Source organism: Cariama cristata, unplaced genomic scaffold (assembly GCF_000690535.1).
Source record: "Cariama cristata isolate BGI_N322 unplaced genomic scaffold, ASM69053v1 scaffold25052, whole genome shotgun sequence".
NCBI classification, from domain to species: Eukaryota; Metazoa; Chordata; class Aves; order Cariamiformes; family Cariamidae; genus Cariama; species Cariama cristata.
This window is the reverse complement of record NW_009605912.1, coordinates 28,754-49,051: the sequence shown is the minus strand read 5'-3', so window position 1 is coordinate 49,051 and position 20,298 is coordinate 28,754. Positions and strand designations below refer to the sequence as shown.

Genomic DNA, 20,298 nt, shown 5'->3' with positions numbered 1-20,298 from the left:
TGCAAGCCCGCTCAAGAAGCCACGTACATTGATACAAGGCACGCTGCCCCAGTCGTCACACGCTCCCATGTCATCTTTACTCTTTAAGGCTGGTCCTTTGCCCCAGCCAGAACATTTCTGGTATCCCCCAGTGGAATCCTTGAGAGGACCAAGATGCTGCCAACAATAAAAACATGGCCAGGATACTCTGGCACAATGAGAAAGCTATCGCAGGGTAGGATTCGTCTCACCTGGCACTGGATGGTACCAAGCAGACTTGGTATCAAGCCATCTCAAACCCTGTTTTATCAATGGAGAGACTGGCGCTACTGGAGCATGACCCACCTGGTTAATGATACCCCAGAAGTGTCCATGTCCTACCATGGGTGCAGACACTGCCCATGGCAATAAGCCTGAGCACATTGAGCTCTGAACATGGTGGCAAGCCAAGGAACTGTGTAGGAAATGATCCTGAGCTGACCTGTCACTAGTATGTATTTGAAGAGGAGGTGTGTATGAGACTTTCCTTCCTGAACATCTCCTGGGCTTTCTCCTCCTTGGCAGCCAATGGAATTACCCCAAGGTTTCCCAGAGCTGCCAGATTTTGCCCAGATTTAAGCAATGAAGATGAATCCAAGTGCAAAGCAACCCCAAGCCTTCAATGAGAGGAACGGCCTCGGTAAGGAGACAACAGTCACAAGCCCTGTGCAGGAGGTGGGGTGTGCAGACAGCTGCGATGGGGACACTAGACAGGGCTACCACCCCCTTTGGTCTGTCCCCAAACGGGACGTGGAGGTCCCTGCAGATACAGAACGCAAGTCAGGTCTGAGCACGAACCGCCTTCGCTTGTCAGGGCCCATTTGTTTGGGTGGGATGTTGTCCCAGCCACGTTCCCTTCAAGGAGGAGGAAGGATTTTTAGACACTGAGATAACTCGCTGGCTGGCACACAGCTCCCCGCTTCTTTCTTCAATTATTTTTTTTATAAAGCTCCAGCTGAGCAGAGCCTTTCAGTATGCAGGGCAGCACCAGCCATTCCAGCAGAGCTGCTTCGTCGGACACCAGCTGAGTGATGCTGAGAGACCTCCTCCATGGACCACGCTTCTGCTAACACCCCAGCATTGTCGCTGCGGGCCAGATCCCTTTTCTCCCAGCCCTGGCCCCTGCAGGGCAGCTGCCCCCAGCTAATTACCCCCTCCCTTAGCAGCATGCACTGATGAGACTTAGCTCCTGGCTGAAAACTCATCCCTGCAGTGCTGATTTATTAATAGGTGAGGGGGGGAGCAGTTCTCGCCCCTCTCTCCTGCCGACACACTAGATATCAATTTGGCAGCCAGCAGCAAATCCCATTAAGGCAGCGAGATACTTAAAGGCACCAGCAGCTCCGGGCCCGTCACAAGAACAAGGGGATGGATCCTGGTAATGTACATCTGAAACTGGTTGCATCCAACTGGGAGCAAGGTTCCTGCCGAGATAAATATTAAGAGAGTCTGCAAAGGCAGGGATATAAGGGAATAAGCTCGTTCATTAAATGACTTTGTCCCTATTCAAGGGACCAATGCAGGATTTTAACAGAGGAAACAGTGACAAGAAAACCCACGATGAAACTCCCCATGTATTTCCCTTTTGGGCCAAGAGAATCGAATTCACGGGTAGCCCCTCATGCCTAACATTTCCTTATCAGCCTACTAAAGCTCTGGCTGGCTTTTACATTTTCCAGATGAAAAAGGCAGAAGGTGGATGAGCAGAGGTTAAAACCAGAGCAATAATTTCCTCTGTGGATCTGTTATAGTTGTGCAGATCTGATCTGCAACAGCCCTATTTATTTTGCTTGTTCTGGAAACTCCAACAGACAACAGCGTGGCAACTCTGGGAAACCCTGAGGTGCATCCGCTCCCGGCAGAGAGGAGACCACCAGCCCTTTTGCCCCGTTAGGTCGGGCTGCGATCACAAGCTTGCTCTCTTAACAAGCCTCCTTGCTGCTCCATGCGTGACAGCCTGGCACTTGGTCTCGTTCCACATTTAGCTTCAGGGCACATACTCTTGCAAATACCACTCTGCAGGTCAGATCGCCCAGAAAGGATGCAATGAAGGTAGCACATAAAAAACCTCACACCTCTGACAGAGCTGTCCACCAATGCTTGGCTCTGCTACCTGCTAGGCTTTCATGTGCTGAGAACTAATTAGTCTTCCTCCACTCCCTGTGCCAAAACCATATTAACAAGATGCGTGCATGATGGAGGGAAGTCAGATTCCTACTGGTGCAACAGCTTTGCTGCCAAGTCGCTTCGCCTTCCTCTCTCTGTATGCCCCAAACCAGTCTCTGTCCTGCTGGGTAACAGAGCTGGAGATCCACCTCGGGAAAGCAAAACCCAAGAGCCTGGCGTTATCACTTCGCTGAGCATGGGAGCATCCTTCTCTGGCCTCCTGTCCTGTGCTCTGGGCACGCCGTCAGCAGCACAGCTCAAGACTGAGCACGTCTCCCAGATAAGCACGGGGTGTCCTGCCCACAAGGTCCATCTGAAAGCAGAGCTTTCGCTTTCCTGCACATAACCCAGAGGTTCAAATGAGGAAAGAGGCATCAAGATACTGCTCTGCAAGTGCCCCAGGGCCCCCAGCTCCTGGCATCACCGCTTTCTGCTGCGGCACAGTGCCACTAAAACCACAGCGCTGATGCCAACTGCTTCGCTCCTCAAGGCCTCCAAGTCAGCTCTGGCCACTAAATCCCCAATGGTGGCACTGCCAGGACACAAGAGCACACGGCTTCAAGACCGTCTTACATACCTGTCCCTACCGATAGGCACCCCAGAAGGTGCTGGGTCACCAGCCGATGCAGTGATCAATAGGTAGAGTGGACACCCTCTCCTGCCTCTGGTCGCAGATGCCACGCCACGGCATGTGACAGCCTTGGTCAGGCCACCAGTGGGGCAGAGCTGGTTGGTAAGGGGTGGGGTGGCTGTTTTGAAGGTCACACACTGCCTGCACCCCTCAGAGTTATCACTGGGGTACCCGAAGGGAAGTCAAACCAGGAAACCCTGAGTTAAATGGGGTTGCTGAAGCCCTCAGTGACTCTCACTTCCCACACAGGAGGGCAGAGCTTTTTTCCTGACCGTTTCTCCAAGCCCTCTCCGTCACCACAGAGAAGCTCCCCACCCCACACACGTACAGTCAAGTTGTGTTTGCCAGGAGACGAGCTCACAGGCGCTTTTGAGGGTCCTTTCCAGATCCGCACCCAGAGTTTTGCATCTGCGGATGCAGACTCATCTACCTGCCCCAGTCTCCCCCCACAAAAACTCACTTATGCATTTTTTTTTCCCCCTCCGCCCCTTTGAAATCAAAGATGTAAATTGAGAAGGAGACTCTGAATATTTGGAGAAGACAGTCCTACCCATCACCCACGGAGATGACTCTCGCTATGGAGAAGGCCCTGATTGTCACCGGTGCTGACTGCCACCAAGGGCTGCAGGCTTCAAGCAGGCAGGGAGGGCACAGAGCATTTCTGAAAACTACACTGCCGCTTTCTTCTTTCTTTTACAAGGTCAGATTTATTTTTTTTTTGGTGATGGTCACAGTCAGCAACACTGGCAAAAAGTCCGGTTTTGGAGCCTATTTAAGGACACAGGCACTGTTGCTGGGTAACATCTGATGGGAAATCCTGCCTGCATCCATCGGATTGCACAGAATCACATGCCACGTAGCTCTTAATGATTTTTGATGGATGATTTCCTCTAGGACTCACCAAAACTGGGCAAACTAACTTCAAGCTCCAGACTATTTTGTAGGAGAAAGTGGCACAAGTATCACCATGATGAGACAAAGTTTTGGGACTTTCTCTATTATTCTGCTCCTCTATGTTAAGCTGACCAGTAGAAAGAAAACATAAACCAATTCATTAACTCATCATGTAATTACTGTTTTATCAACTGATTTAAAAAGGCATATCTAACATAGCAATTTAAACTGGAAAAAAAATGTGATGACACTTGGTTTCAGACTGCAACATCAATAAAGTTGTAAGGCACAGTCATTTGGATCAACATCTCACAGTGTGCAGTCACTAAAACAGATGTTTGGAATCTCACCTGCATATAAAGCAAATGCCCTATTGAAAAAAACAAGAGATTATTCTCTTACTTCTCTGCCTTATCTTTGCGGCAGCATTACTAAAAATTATTTGGTCATATGAAAATGGAAAGTCTATTCAATCTAAAAACACCTAGAGGTGGGACGCCTGATTCTGAAGGCACATGCAGGGGATGTTCTGACACCTGTTACAGAGGTCAGCTCCGTTAATAAAATTCCGACATGCAATGATGATCCATAAGAAGCAAGAGAAATCCTTCCAGGTTAGCTACGGAGCAAACAAACATGTTAATATTGGGATGAGCCACTTGGTCTGCATTCCCTCCCACAGCGATGCAGGCAACAAGAACCTCGGATGCCGGTGAACGGGGTGAGCTCTTGTGGGGGCATAAGCTCCGAAACCACCCAGCCTTCCTGGGCTCTTCCTCGGGCAACGCACCTCTCCCTTACAACCCGCTCCGGTCAACGCTTTCCTCTCAAGCCCCTGGCTTTGTCCCTTGGATGTTAAACATCCAGGACTGCAAAAGATACATGGTGGAGCTGCTGCTAGGTCAGGCAGCTGAGCATGAGAGGGAATGCCCCGTGTCCCCCACCTCCATAAACCGCAGGGTCCACGCTCTGCTTGGGTCAGTGTCCCTGCCTGGGCATGGTGTGGATGAGAGGAAATACGTTAGGACTTGTTCTGGTTTTGTGCATGAAGGCTGCAAAAATAACCATGTTTTTCTGTAATAAGAGGTTGATTAGCTCTTCTGCTGAGCAGTGGGTGCTCTTTAAAGAAAGCATTTCTGGACCAGCTGTAGCCTTAATTGAGGCAAATCATGTAATTTGTTTGACAGCTCTGCGTTTAGCTTGCAGAAGAAGCTGAAAGATAGCATCGATCTTTCAAGACCGTGCTGTGTACATGGCTCCAACACACGCTGCCACCTCAGTATCTTCTAGGATCGAGAACTTTGCTTCTGAGATGTTGTTGAGGCAGTGGGTCTGTCTGGTAATGACTGCAGCCTGGCCCAAGCAGCGCTCTTCAGCCCAAACCTCTCCAAGGTTTTTGTGGATGAGCAGACAGCTGGCTGGGGGTGGTTGATCCCTCCAGGAGGGCTCTCATCCATTGTGGGCCTGAGGAAAAGAGAGAAACACCACGGTGAACTTGCACTCTGGGTCTGGATATCTGCATTCTTCCCACCAGCTCTGCTGTTGCCCATTGTGAAAACTGAACCGAAAGTTGCCAGGCCTGGGAGCAGCACAAGGTATGAGCTCCCTGCATATACCACTCTATAATGCCTACGTTAACTTCAAAATCAAGGTGTCAGGTCACAACTCCTCAGTTTTATTTCTTCAAAGAAGCAACACGATGCTGATCTTACAGTAAGAAGGTTCAGAAATAAGCATGTTTTGGTGCATGTGACATTTCTCTAATGCCTACTTTATTTTCTAAAGCTCTCTCTAAGAGGAATTAATGTAAGTTTCGAGGGAAAACACACTGAAGTGGGATGTCAGGAACTTGTCCTGGAGTTTACCCAAGGAAAGTCTTGAACAAGCACCACTACAAGAGCTCTGCAAAAGACACGGGCATCAGCCCCGCGTGGGGAACACAGGAAGGGAGCAGAAAGAACACAGGAAAATTCTGGGCTATTATTCAAGAAAATACAAAATTTCCAATGCTCAAGCTATAAGGAACATGAAAGAATGTTTCTTTTAGCATTAGACAGACAAAGGTAAATGTCAGCACAAATAAAAGTAGTTCTTTTTAAAGAACAGGCAGGAGGCTCCAGAGACAACACAGAAGTCTGCTTTTTCCTGCTGCAAAGTCCCTTCTGCTTTCCCCAGCCACGCTGCAGGCAGCACACATACCTGATGCTTGTCAATCCAACAGCTGCTGGTCCTGAAATAGGATTTTGCTGGCCAGCGCTCCCAGTTTTTGCAGGCTGGGGCTGCCCTTGGGATCTGAAGGCAGCCGACACGTTGCGCTGGCTCAGAAGAGCAAGTTCCTTGCCCAGAGCCTGGGCTGAAGTTTCTTGATGAACCCTTGACTGGCATCGCTGTGTCCACTGCCTGTCCTCCTCTCGGCTGGGTATTTTTAGGCATCTTACTCTGTGGCTCCTCATTTTGCAGGGTCTTGCTGTGACATCCATGACAGATGCAGGTGAAGGGCTTTTTGGAGGGGATGGAATTAGACAACGGTTTGGGTTGGAGAACACTACGCCTTCCTGAGCCTGTGATGAACCTGAAACAGGGGGGGGAGAAGTGCAGTGATTTACCAGTTCATCTTACTCCTAAATGGCCGACCCAGTGAGCGAAAGGTTTCGGAGAACGCTATGTGATGGAGCTGGGTGGGCAGATGTGTCCCGGGGCACACAGCGATGCTGGCCTTGTGGAATTGCTTCTTCTGACAGTTAGGGGTTTGGGTTACTTGGCAGCCTCCCTCCCAGTATCACTGGTGATGTGCCAAGCACTGGAGCTGCTCACTGGTGCACAGTTCCAGATCAGCTCGCCCATCCTCCTCTTCTCAGGCAGGATTCCTGCATCATTCCTGGCCAGTGTTTGCATTGACTTGTTTTAAATACCTGAAGACCCCATCCAGGGATCTGAAATTCAAGGCACAGGAATAATCACAGATGAGTGGATCCGTTTTATTTTTTTTTAATCAGAGGCAGAGGTTTAAGAACAAAATCTTGAGATTAGCCTTAAAATTACAGAAAGTGCCTGACTGCTCAGGAAAATATTGCATTAGGTGCAGGGCTACTATCTGATTGTTCATATTTTAGCCCATGTCATCCTCAGTGCAACATACAGAGAAGAAAAATCTTGTTGCTGAGTTATGAATATAATGTGCGTGCATATATATGCTTAAAACCATTCTATATATAGCAGGGATCCGATTGCTCCTGTCTATTAAAAGAACCAACAGTACCTAAGTGCCTGATGTGCAGGGTCCAGGGCAGGAACATAATCTAAAGAATGTGACACCAAAACCCAGGCCCAGAAAGTTCAGCTTTATAGCTCCTAATTGACGGGGATGTGTTTTACTGCTTAGGTAACCACATAAAACTGATATAAAGTTTTCACTGAACACTTTCCATCATACTATATGCTTTAAAAATGTCTAAATTTCATAGGGCTTTTTATTTGTTTTTAAGTAAGGACACTCTGAAAGACTGGTATGCCTGACTCAAGAGCCCGAAATAATGCTCAACAGCTTCCAAAGAGTGCAGATTATATGGATCTGATGCTGCAAACACTTTTACATAAGAGTGGTTTTGCTCAGAGTTTTTGCCCTTTCCTGGTCAGAAGAATTATTTCCAGCAACAAGTTCTTCTGTGAGAAAATCACATCGGGTAGGACACGCTTCTGAAGTTAAACGTCGAGGCATTTAAATACCTCTCCAGATCTTGACACGATCTCAAGTCACAGCGATCCAGTGTATTTTTAACTGCCTTGCTGAATAAAGTCTATCAGTTTTATCAGGTATTCGCTCTGCAAAACACATGATGTCTATTAGTGACAGTGGGAAAAGGCTACTGTGTTTATGATTATTTGAATCTTGGTTATTATGGCCAGCTGCTTGTGATTTGAGATCTGGGTCATCTCCTTAGGTAATACCAGATTTCAAACCACTCCATCCATCTTGTAACCAAATCCTAGCAGATTTGGTTACAAGATGGGCAGATCTGTGCCCCATTATTCACTTTCATAATCCTATAGGGCATGACACTGGTACACTGTGAGATGTTTGGGGCATTGTCTACTCAATCTACAAAGATGATGAGATCATAATAAATTATATGCAAGTTAAAGAAATCAGATTAAATCTAAAAAAGCTCAGATTAAATTTAAAGAGACCATGAGATCATAATCTAAGACTTCTGTGATCACTGGCCACTAGGTCATTCCTTTAGATTTTTCACAACAGCTTCAATTGTTATTAAGGAGATATTGTTTATATTACCGTTAATACACAGAGGCTTTGAATAGTTTAATGATACTTCCGGTTTTTCCAAAATATATTTTTCCAAATTTTAATAGATCCGTTTTTGCCCTTGAAAGAAATGTAAAACAAGAACTCACATGCTAATATTTACTGAGGCAAAAAAAAAAGTGATTATTAACAATAGAAATAGATTAAAGTTGTACTTTTATAAGCTCCTCTACTTGAAACGTGTTTGGAATAACCATTATGAACGTTTCTAATATTCTTAAATACAATATTCCACAAGGAGTGAAGAGCAGGAATTCCGCTTTCATTCATGTAAATGCAGTTCCAGAGAGGCCTTTGCCTTTGTTCCTGAGTAGAAGAGCACATTTCATTTTTAAACCCTTTCCTGAATGCATCCCTTTCGTTGCATATCTTCCCAGAATTCCCAGTTGCCCAGTTAAACCTTAATCATTAGCTCAGCCATTATTTCCATCAGTGCCAACTGGGGTAAAACACAACTCAGTCGGAACGACAGTATTTTAGATTCACTTGGCACTGCCATAAATTAATGACCCAAGGTAAAAGACAGAGGCATGGCCTTCCACTAGACCTGATGCTAAGTTGGTGTAAGATCAGCTTTGTTCATCTTAATTTTACAGAACCATGCTGAAATACATCAACTGATGGTCAACACAGCTGGCCACAATGTCCTGCTTAAAAACTAGAATGGATTATGTAGGGTCCGGCCGTGCAATGTTATTTCCAAATTGCTGCTCTAGAGCACAGAAGCCAGATCTTATAAAACACTGCAGTTACTAATACACCTATCTACAAACAGTTAGTAGCACGTGTCCCTACCCGATGCTAAGCTTTCCCCAGAGGTTTAGGTCCAGTACCTGAGGAAGACTGGGAGAGACAGGAGTGGCAAGAAGAATCAAGTGAAATCCTTTCAATGAGGTTCTCATCACAGGTCTTCTTCAACTCATCTTCACAGCTGCCAGTCAGGCTGCAGCCTTCACCCTCTTCTTCACGGCTAAGAGTTACCTTCAGTGCTTGGGTGGCTTTTTCTTGCTGATCTGTTTGCAGGCACCTGGAAAACATCAAGCATCACACCTTTAGTTAGCTTTTCAGTTGCAAATATGCAAAGCCAAGTGCAGAGGCAAACAGCCAGGCAGTGGATTTAGTCACTACTGTAATTTCCCACTTTCCTAGAGGCAGGGAAAACCATCCTAAATGGATCAGCCATCAAAGCTGACTGTGTCTGATTACCTGAAAGCGTCCTAAAGTTAATCAAGTGAAACAAGGCAGATTTAAAATACTACACAGTGAAGTAAGCTCAGAGAAATAAAGCCATTTTTTACTGCGGAAACAACCATTATCTGTCTATGAGATGGGGGAATCTCAGCAGGACATTATTTTCCTTTCAGCCTTTCATTCGGTTAGGCCAATGCGATGTTTGCAGAAAACCTCATCCGCTTTCACTTCTTTTACTGTTTGAAGATAGACACTGTCAGGGCCAAGAATGACTTACCAGTTATGAAAAGCCATTTCCTTGCTCTCGTTAAGCAAGCAAGCGAGCCTATGCTGCTCTGCAGCCTGGTCTAGAGAGAGGTCAGAGCTTCTCTCAGATTTTTTTCCCCCTTGCCCACCCCACAGATGCTTCAGAACTGATGGAAGAAGGATTGGTACTACAGGGACAGGAGGGCAGGTGGCCAAGACTATCCCCTGAAACCACCACCAGATGGCCAAAAAGAGTTTATTTTATTATTACTGTAGAAAACGAATGCCCGTTTTATTGCACAACAAGATTTCGCCCGTCATCTCACCGCTTGTGCTGCTCTCTCCGTACTCTCAGTTCAGAGAATGCATCTTCCTGGTGCAGATTGCCTCCTCCTCCACAGCCGTAAAGGTTTTCCGTCCTCAGACCACGCAATTTCAAAGAACTCACTGCAGGTGGCTGCAAAAAATGACAGAAGTTATCTTGTTAACCTCAGGAACTCCACTTCTAGCTTGTGGATTTTAGAAAGCAGCAGAGTTCACTATTTGTCCTGAGTTTTCACATCACCCCTCACCATTTTCTTACTCTTCGGTTTTAAGAAGCCCCATACCCCAGTCGCATGCACTGTTACAGCCTGAGGAACCCAGGACAGCAGTAACAAAAATGTTGTCACTGGTGTATAAGCCCGTAGCATCTATACCAATAAACATATTAAGACCACCGAAATTGCATCATTCAGCATATGACCACAGTCCCCTTTCAGACCCTACTTTGTAACACACAGGAATTGCTTCAAATGTTCAAATTTCTTTCAGAAAAGTTTCCAGGGCTTGGACAGTGGCAGCAGAGAGACAAGGGAGGGACACATTTTTTCCAGTGGTTCTTTAACATCTGTTGTCAGCATTAAGTGAGGTTGCCGACAGCGCAGCGATGCAGGTGTCCTGTGCATGCCGTTTCTCTGATTTAGCACAGCCTGTTTAAATATATGCACGTGCATCCGTGCCGCGGTGAACCTCAGGGCCCACAAAAGCCAACCGTGACAAACCAGAGTGCATCCCGTGGGTATCTTCTCATTAAGTTACAGCCAAAATGAGCAGGCTGATCCGCAGGGCTGGGGTATCACCCCACCGCCAAGAGGACCAAACTTTGGCTTTGCGGGTTTTTATTTAGTCAATAGGAACGACCTTGCAGCATTAGCGATCTGACTGTTTACACCAACATCAAGGAAGCACTGCTGGAAAAAAATCTTTTGCTTAATAGCTGTTGTAGAAATACTGTCAAATTTTGCAATCCTGCCTTGCGCTTTGCTCAGCCAAGGAAATGTGCTGCCAGCAGCTGATACGTGATTTTCACGTGTTCCTTTACAGCTGATGGTTAATTGCTGCTAGCACATGGGCACCTTTGTAATATCAGGGCAAGAGACTCTCTGTCCTCCTCAGGGCCAATTGCATGTTGGGGAGCTTTTGGGCTACGGTGAGCCACCACAAGCCACAGTGGGAGCTCAGTTTATCCCAGGATTTATGGGGGTGACCAGGCAGAAATATGAAGTATACAAGAAAAACATACACCTAGCTTTTGCCTCCTTGCACAAAGGGCCTTGGTGGGGTTCCCACATATAACTTGACTGTGTCCTAAGAAAAAAAGAAAAAAGAAAATGCTTTACTCCAGCATTTAACAAATGGTGCTGTCTTTGAAATCAGTCAACGTCATTTCCTGTAGACAGGAAGATGTAATATTTCATGGCGTAGGCTCACCGTGTCAGCTGGCATGGCCTGACACTGCTGCTAAGAGGCAGTTTCTCCTTTTCTACCAGAATTTGTCTCCTTCTGGTCCTAGTCTGCCTTCTCCACTGTGCTGGTGCAAACATTTGGGTGGCCACATGGCGAGTCAGATCAGGGGATGGATCCATACTAAAACTAAATATGCTTTTGGGGGTTTTTCTGTTTGTTTGGTTTGCTGGGTTATTTTTCAGCTGGATCTCGATCAGAATCAGGTTCCCCATGTGGCTATGCAGATGCTCTTGCCAAAACAAGAGACAAGGCAGCAAAGGGGCAGGAAGAAGCAGTGAACATTGGGTGAAACTGTCTCTACCAGTAGTGCTAGCTACCTAAAAATGCACGTGAAATTATGGTCTCATTCCCTGGCAAGCTGTACTCGGTTTCCAATTACTTTTTTGAATGCGCACTCAGCTGTTGATGCTGCATTGCTTCATCTAGTTTATCATCCTGAGTCCTACCTACAGCAAGGAACTGAGGTGGGACTGGCATCTGAGAGAAGCAGCCCACAATGCTGGGAAAACAAAACACCATCTTCGTGGCTAATCTGTACTTTAGGGGTCGGTGGAGTTGCACCGTAAAGGTCTTTCCAGGAGCCTGGGAAAGATGTCTTGGGAAGTGCCAAATATTGTACCAGAAGTGAACTTCCCTTTCCATCCAGCTGTCCCCAGCTAACTTGGCGGTACTTCCAGGTGGCCAGGGCACGAAGGGCAGTGGTACATCCGTGTTTTGGGCTAACCTGCAGATCAGGTGTGTGAAAGGCAAGGAACTGACTCCTCTTGCTGAGGGATCCACTCCTGGAAACCCAAAAGAAAGTGCTCACTGACAGCAGCGATGCTGCGGTACATGCAGTTTGAGCATATGATCCAACGAGGAGTGAACGTGCATCACTACACCTTTCTAGAGGACTACCTTGGACCACATTCCTATGATTGAACAAGATAGGCCCAGATGTGACTTAACTGAGGCCCAGCTAGGCTGATGTGTAATTTAAAGGACTGAGCAGGACAGTTTTTGATGAGATGTGACAGGCAACTTCAGTAAGGGAGCACCACTGCGGTACGGGGCTGTCAAGAGGGACAGCAGTACGTAATGCACGGGGCTGAGGAGGGGGAAGCCCAGATGATTTGCACCTTCTGCTGCAGGGGGAAATAAAGGAGAACCCAGGCTAGAGCAGGTGCGTCCCATGGGAAAAAACATAGGCTGAACCTGATCTAGCAGCAGCATGGGTAGGTGGCATTCAAAGCACTCAGGCTTTCATCAGCAATAATAACATTCAGAAGGAGGTGGTGGTGTAGGAAAGAACGGGATTAAAAAGCATACATTACCGTGCGTCAAATCACTGGAATCATCTTCTGTGAACAGCTCACCAGAAGCAGTGGGATGTGGAAGAGGACAGCCACCGTACAAGAGGCAGGCATCGCTAGATCTCCCTGCATTAGCAGACAGCAGCACAGCTCCAGGTCTGGAAGTTGTCGGGGGTCTTGGGCCGCATCCAGACTGCCTTGCTACTGCCCCAAGGTATGGATCTAAGAGAGAGGTTTGGCTAATGTAAGGACAGCTGTGCAAGGCTTCAAACCACACCATCACCGTACACTGCCGACACGGTGACAGTTGCTGCACGCTTGGAGCTGCAGGGGACAGAAAAATATGTCATGGCAGCTACAAGAAACATGCTGGAATGAGTCAAGCCTGGAGACAGAGGGGTTCCTGGTGCTGCACACAGTCCCCCGTAGCTGTCCTCTGCAGACAGCAGAACCTGGGGACCCTCAACTAAACCAAAGTCCCTTCTCATCCTCCTCCTGCTCCTGGGTACCAGAGACCAGCTGCTGGCTGACTATGGGGTCAGGAATCGTGCCGTGCTCACCACCCATCTCCAATTGCCCCACAGGTGAGCCTGGATGTGTCAAGGGCTCTGCTACTTCCCCCACCTGCATGCCAAGGCTAAGAGTAAGCTGCCTTTCGTTTGCTGCCCATGTGCCTGCTTGCCACAAGCCCTCAGTCTTAAAATATATTGCTTAAATGCCCAGGCACAATGCAGATGGTGATGGCCACCTTCCCAGAACTATCAGGGTAAACCATGTACCAGGAGTTCTGGAAATCTGGGGATAGCTGTGACAGATTCCTCCAGTACTGCCACAGAAAGAAAGGTGAAAACTGAGTTTTCGTAATGCTGCAGGGCAAGGTTGATTATACAAAAGCTAGTGAAGGCAGACTTCTTCCCTGTCCTCTTCCCTGCCCAACCGCCGGCCGTCCTGGGAGCACAGCACAGTGTGTGCAGCCAACAATCCGTAGGAAAGCAAATTTAATTTCGGTGCCTAGATGAATACTACACTTTGTAAAGTGTTGAGCATCTACCAGCTCCAGAGTGGAGCAATCAGCTCTGTAATAATATGGCCATTTCCCTAAGAGCTGAGTGTTAGGGACCTTTAAAATATATTGGCCATAGTTGTTAATACAAACCCATGAAATAGAAAAGTACCCGAGTCAACACTGCTATGGAAAAGGCAAAAATATGGGGATGTCTGAACCCGACGATGTGAGCTCATCAGTTCAGAGCTGAAGGCAAGAATGTAAGTCTAGTTACACTAGGAAACAACACAAATTGTGCCCCGTCCTTACTGTTTCTGTCAGCTCGCTCTGTTAACTCGTTTTCTGAACCATAGCTCATGTTGCCAAAGCAGGATCATTGAGGGATCAGATTTTAATGGATTTTTTTCCCTACCATAACTACTATTACAACTAATGATTTGGACTCACTGGGATTAAATAAATGACAAACGTATGTACTTATTCCAAAACAAACTAAATTTTTAATGGAGTACAGTTGGCAGGCAAACCACAACTTGGAGGGGGGAGGCTGGGAAGCCAGCTGCATTGCCCACACTAATGGGGAGCAACAGGAGCAGTTATAGGAAATACTTTGTAATATTTAATGGTACGTGGTAAAGCGCATGTAGCATGATACATAAAAGCATGGACATCTGAACTATCGCCAAGGCTACCGGCAATGGGACAACAGATTTATTTTCAACCATTTACTCTCTACTAATGAATGTAATGGACTTAATCACAGAGGCAAAGAATATGGAACAGATCTCCTACGAGACCATGCAATCTCAGTTGCTAGGATGTTGCTGCCATTGAGGGGTGGTGACCAAATTGCCTTTCCTATTATTAAATTGCAGTAGAAAATCCTGCTACATCCATGCTACATGGGATTGACTGCTAGCACGGAAAGGGCTGTGAACAGCTGTTATTGAAAGATTCCTTTCCAAGCTTTGCTTCTTCTCATCGAGCAGAATGAACGCTAAGTACAGACTCCCAGCTACTGCTGGATTTTCTTGATGCTCCAGAAACAGTCTGCATTTTTCTGATCTTGATGCCTAATTTAGGACAGCTTTCATTTAAATCTACACCGTGCTGAACTCCAGCTTCCTCACTTCCCAAGTGAAGAAGACAACGTCCTTCATCCCTTTGCTATAATTAAACTTTGGCTTTGAAGAGGCCAGCTTGTTCTTCATCTTTCTTTTTCATGCATCATAACCAAAAAATGAACCCTGATAGGAAACCTGACATACCTAACCATGAAATGTCTCCAGCTAAACCACCTTTCTTGATGGATTCTTTGATGATTAGCCAATCCTCATGCATCTTCTTGGAAGGAGGGAGAGCAGTCTGGCTTGCTGGTATTTCATCCAAATACTCCAAGTGGGGAATGAATTTTTTCACTTCAGCTCTGTAATTATAATCTGGTTCCTGGAGAAATTGAGAAAGCAGTCACTTGAACAATTTGTTTAACAGTGTGGACTTACACCAGCAGCACAGCAGCGTTCAATTTGTATGACTGCCATATAACTTGAAACGCCTTCTACAAGGCAAACCTATTCACCTCCTTCGACAGAAATAAATACAGTCAGGAGTTTCATTTCACTGTGCTTTCTCCTCACAGAACTTCTACTTTATGTTAGCAATGCAAATGCATGTCCCCCACTCCTTTGGTGTTTACCCACCGATGACTTTGGTACTTGTCTTTATTATATTATGGATAATGTACAAAAGCATAGAAGGCCACGGATGCTCATGGAAAGCCTGGGCATCCTCAGTATTCAGCCAGCCTCTCTCCCTGTTTTGGTGATTCTCTGGTTGCTGCAGCAATACTGAGGTAATAAGAAGACTTGCAAACGTGGTATGAGTGTCGCTACACCTGCTGATGGAAAGAGAAAGAGCATTTCCATGGATCATGTTTGTAGGCACACCCATAAACCAGCTACAGTGAATGAACTGCACTGATCCTCTGAGGCTGTCTTCAGAGGTTCGGGGTGCGATTTTATACGCTGTTAGCAGTGATGGCTGACTTTAAACCATGTTTTCTTCTGCAAGAGGTCATATGCCAACAGGAGGTGCCCAGAGGGCTAAAGAGGACTGCGCTTGGGTTTCTTTTCCGCGGGCTGGAAAACCAACACGATTGCTCCCAATGCACGTGGACTCAGCGCGACAGCCATGGGGGAAAGCACGGGTGCAAGCCCCGTTTTGCGTGTGTGTGTGGAGCTGCCATGGTATAAAATGGTACACGAGCACATGTCGATGCCCGGGGACCTCTGAGCAGCAAGGTCAATCCAGAACAGTCACAGTTGTGCTCAGAGCACACTGTGAATTGGGCAGTTTTGGCGGATTCCAGCAGTAGAAAGACAACTTCACATGGTACCTTCGTCTTTGGAAAAACTTAGCAATGCCTCAGGGCTGACTGGGTCGTGCTCCTTTGGAATGGAGCTATTTTTGGTTAAAATAGCCTCAGATTACAAAAGGCAGCAAACAGTGATGGAGATCTCTTCTACTTAAAGTATACATCAAGAGTGCACTCCCAGTGGCAGAATATGAATGGACAGCTACCTACAAATCAATTGCTTCATCCAGATAAATGTTATGCTTTTCAAGAAATTGCATGCAATATTAGAAGCCAAGTCCTCATTCAATATGGAGCGGTCACAAAGAGAAATCTTTTGGTGGGCCCTGGCTGGTTGCACCCTCCCTCCCTCTGCCCAGCGCAGCACCGAGGCTGGCAGAGGGAACTCACCAAATAAAGAGTGGGTTTGTTGTTGTTAAGAGGCAGACACTAAATTTCTTTAACTAAGCTGTTAATCTTAATTTAGAAAATGAGTCAACCAATTGCCATGCTACCCCGTACCACACGTACTCGGAACAGAGCCTGGGCTACAGCCAATTTCCAGCCATGTTCTGTTGGAGCGAAGCATCATGTTATGCTCATGTTACATTACTGCAACAGAGGCTCCAGAATTTATCATCGGGTTGTTGCTCGTGGTTTAGATAACAGGGGAAGATGACCTCATCTGAAAATCAAATTACAGAGAGCAAACAGGCTGTCTGAAGAAAGAGCAGTAAATTTAGCTGCATCATTCTGTAGATTAAAAGGAAATAAATAGGAGAGCTTTCACAGAGCTGTAGCAAGGGCCAGACTACAAAAAGGAGCTTGAGGAATTAGAGCTGGCCACCCAGGGCCCACCAAAGTAAGCCCACATCTATTCTTTTCTCTATTTCAGGTGGCTTTTCTATATCCTGAAGAAACACAAACATGAGCTGAAATCAAGAAAGTGACAAAGCCCATGGAAAAGCTCTCAGCAGCCAAGGGCAGGGCCGGCTTTGTAACCACCCCAGGGCTGAGCACCTTCCCAATACGGAGACTGGGTGGGAGACTACGGTGAGCTTACAGCCTGCCTCTGATACAGCTCAATGTAAAACATCCTGTTGTTGCAGACTCCTTCAACAAATTCTGGCTGGCATTTGAATGCAACTAGTTGCAGAGGAGTAGAGACAGCCATCCAACGTGGATTGCACACCACCACCACGTACCACTCCTCTTTGAACTCCCGGTACGTGACAACACACAGCGGCATCCCAGGGACCGATTTCCTCAGCCAAATAAGCCAAGGGCAACCTGACATTTCTCCATTACATCTAAGGACTGAAGGCACCAAGTGAAAACTACGTTCTCCAAAAATACCACTTTCGTTGGTAGGGAGTAGAAACAGACTGTCTATTCTGTTAGGATACATGGCATCATTTTCATGGTAGGAAGCTATGATAAGGAAGTGTCAGAAGTTGTACTGGTCTCCATAGGAGTAAAAACAATAAGTAGGCATGCTTTGTCTATCAGTGCTTCCTTACTGTGGGAATATGTTTTTTCCTCTCATGATTGCACCTTCCGGAAGGGAGAGATGTTGATGGAGTTAGAAGTGTGGTCTCTGAAGTATACTTCTACCCGTTCAAAACAGAAAGGCAAGTGTATAATATTTTCTTTAGGATTCCAGAGAGGAAAATTGTGATAGCTAAAGCACTACCTTCTGTGTCTCCTTTTACTGAGGGATATGATCAAGCCAACAATTACATCTGAAAAATGCTAATAACTCATTTATCTAAAAAGTGCAAAGATTTAAAATATGCGCATGTCTACTACACAATTGAGTTTTAGTGAGAGCACCTCTGCTTGCAAGTCTAAATCCAGGACAAATATCAAACTGGCAAATTAACAGCATGGGTATGATTGCTTTGAAACGCACAGCGAAGCTATGGGACACGGCACAGCAGAGTCACACCACCAGCTCCTGCTCTGCTTTCTAACCCCGGCACTATCAGCTCTTTACCGTGCTGTTGGGGATTGCACCATCGTGTATCAAATACCTATATGTGTGTGCATAGGCCTGGGACCTTCCAAAAGACCTGGATGAGAAGATATCGTGAGCTGGCCATAAACTGTCATCTGATCATATGTGTTAGATATTATGTGACCAAAATGAGGAACAGTCATCTTGGACCAAGATTTTGAAACTCCGATTTTCCTCCAGTTAACTTTTCAGTACACGCCACAATCCCTGTTTTTATATCCGGACAATGCTTTTTTTCTGAAGCAGGGAAAAGTGAAACAGAGTAATATAGCTCTGAGAGTGTTCACAAAGAATTAGATCTCCCTTACTTTTCTTGTTGAGTGCCTTGAAACCCAAGGCAAATCATGTATCACTATGTTTTCAACTTTGTGACACAGAGGATCTCATACCCTCAACAAAATACCTCTGCAGAAATGATTTTATCATTTTGGTATGTAAGAGGTGAATCACTGCATTTTGTGTCTTCAGCTTTTGCTGAAGGTCTTTTTGGTCATTTGATTTTAATCTTTCAGGGGAAAGGATAACAAGCAGTTCCTACAATATACCTTTTCCTAGTTATCTCAAGCATCATTTTTCTGAGGGTTCAATTTTTGCGCATGGTGGTCCTGGAGCACTTGGTGTTGGACTGTAAAGCCTCCAAAAGAAATGCAAAAGCCCAAAGACAGATGTCTAATTGAGACATTGCAACTGGCACATCTTGTAAGAAAAATATTAGCTACTTTCTAACGCACTGCAAGATCCCTACAGGCTAGAAGGTTCCATACAGCTGGGGTCCATGCTCTTCTTGGTCTTCCTCTAAGATGCCTGTTTGCACTTTCTAGTTTAATCCCATTCTCACAGGTAAGAAGGAACACATCGCTAGGAAGCAGGCCTGAGTCTTTACTAGCACTCCTTGTATTTCATTTGTGCTCATCTTGGAGACAATAGCCATGAGGGGACAAAACCAACAGAAATGAAAGATGGGAACTGCATCCCATGTCATCACTCAGAATGATACAACAGGAAGATGCAGAAACTTTTCTCATTTCCAACTCAAACTAAAAAGCACCGCCAAAAAATTAACACAATATTGGCAAAGCAAGCCCTCACCTCTGCAGATTCTGCATTTGGCTTCAGACAAATAAGATTGCCCTCCACTGTCAGGCGGCTCAGCTTGCAACAAAGTCCCAGGTACTGGATCTGGTTGATGTCCTCAATATTGTTCCCTTCCAGGTCCAACACCTCAAGGTGATCCAACCAGGTCAGCTGGCTCAGGTCAGAGATATTGTTATAGGCTATGTAGAGCTCCTCAGCAGAAGTAAACAGAATAAATATGTAAACCACAGGCTTGCACAAGTAGCACTCAAGCTTTGCAAAATGTTTTCTAACGTTTGAAATATTACACAGCACAGCATGAAATTAGCATGGAAGTGAACATTTTTCAAGTGTGGCTGTTGCTGCCTTAAATAACTACAGCAACAAACGCTATGCTGCATTAGGCATCTTCAGGATCAGACCTGAATGTTACATCTCATTTAAAAAAAAACCCACTCTCACGTCTTTTAAACTAACACACGCAATTCAAGGCATCCAATCAAAGCCCTTTAGAAAAACAAAGGGTTAGAAGAGAACGAAGACTACAAGTAACGAGTACGAACTGAAGGTAGTTGGGAGATCACCATTTGACAGGACACATCTATACTTACTTTTAGAGAGCTGCAGGAGGAGATCCCATCTAAATCTGAGAGCCCACAGTGAGCCATCCACAGGACATGGAGATGGGACAACGTGGTTCCAAGATCCCTTATAAAAGAAACAATTCAAGCTCTATTTGAATGGATGAGGGAACTCAAGACTTGCTTTCTTTTCCCTAAGGCTGGGCCACTGCTACTTCCTTCAAATCTCACACTGTTTACAAGAAATGTCATTAAAAATGTTCACCTTCAAAGGTGGAGAATAAAATTATACCCCTTTCTACCTCTCTCTCTCACAGACATCTTTATTCTTGTATGACAACATGTCACCCCAGTTCAGTTTGATTAAAATTCTTCCAAGAGCTACATCATGGTAATTCTGTCATAAATTGCAGGTAATTGCTAAGAATTAAGTGAGGTTTGCTTATGCTGGCATCATTTGCTCTACACACATAACCCAAATTAACATATCTGAGCTGACTGCACAGTCAATTCACTCTGTCCTCTTATGGAGTTACCTTTCTTCTGATTTTTCAGCTGAAAGGAATAGCTCTGCTGCCAAATAACATTTGTTGAATCAGCAGAAAATTATAATCCTTTCCATCCTATTTTCCCACCTTTTAGGTCTAGCAAAATATATAAGGGATCATTTATATGAATTCCAAACTTTCTGGTCCTAACCCAGAAAAGCACATATTG

General features: G+C 45.7%; 1 protein-coding gene across 1 annotated transcript in view; it reads right to left on the bottom strand.

The window, feature by feature from the left end:
- Window positions 1–4,995: 4,995 nt before the first annotated feature.
- Window positions 4,996–20,298, bottom strand: part of LRRC56 (leucine rich repeat containing 56) — a gene marked incomplete at its 5' end in the record, with an annotated part of 40,946 nt that continues 25,643 nt past the window's right edge. Inside the window, 9 exons of the mRNA XM_009696175.1 lie at window positions 4,996–5,173; window positions 5,909–6,281; window positions 8,867–9,060; window positions 9,797–9,927; window positions 11,035–11,099; window positions 12,572–12,754; window positions 14,816–15,002; window positions 19,016–19,213; window positions 19,612–19,708. Of these exons, the coding sequence (XP_009694477.1) occupies window positions 4,996–5,173; window positions 5,909–6,281; window positions 8,867–9,060; window positions 9,797–9,927; window positions 11,035–11,099; window positions 12,572–12,754; window positions 14,816–15,002; window positions 19,016–19,213; window positions 19,612–19,708 (1,606 nt within the window). The remainder of the gene's footprint in view (window positions 5,174–5,908; window positions 6,282–8,866; window positions 9,061–9,796; window positions 9,928–11,034; window positions 11,100–12,571; window positions 12,755–14,815; window positions 15,003–19,015; window positions 19,214–19,611; window positions 19,709–20,298) is intronic.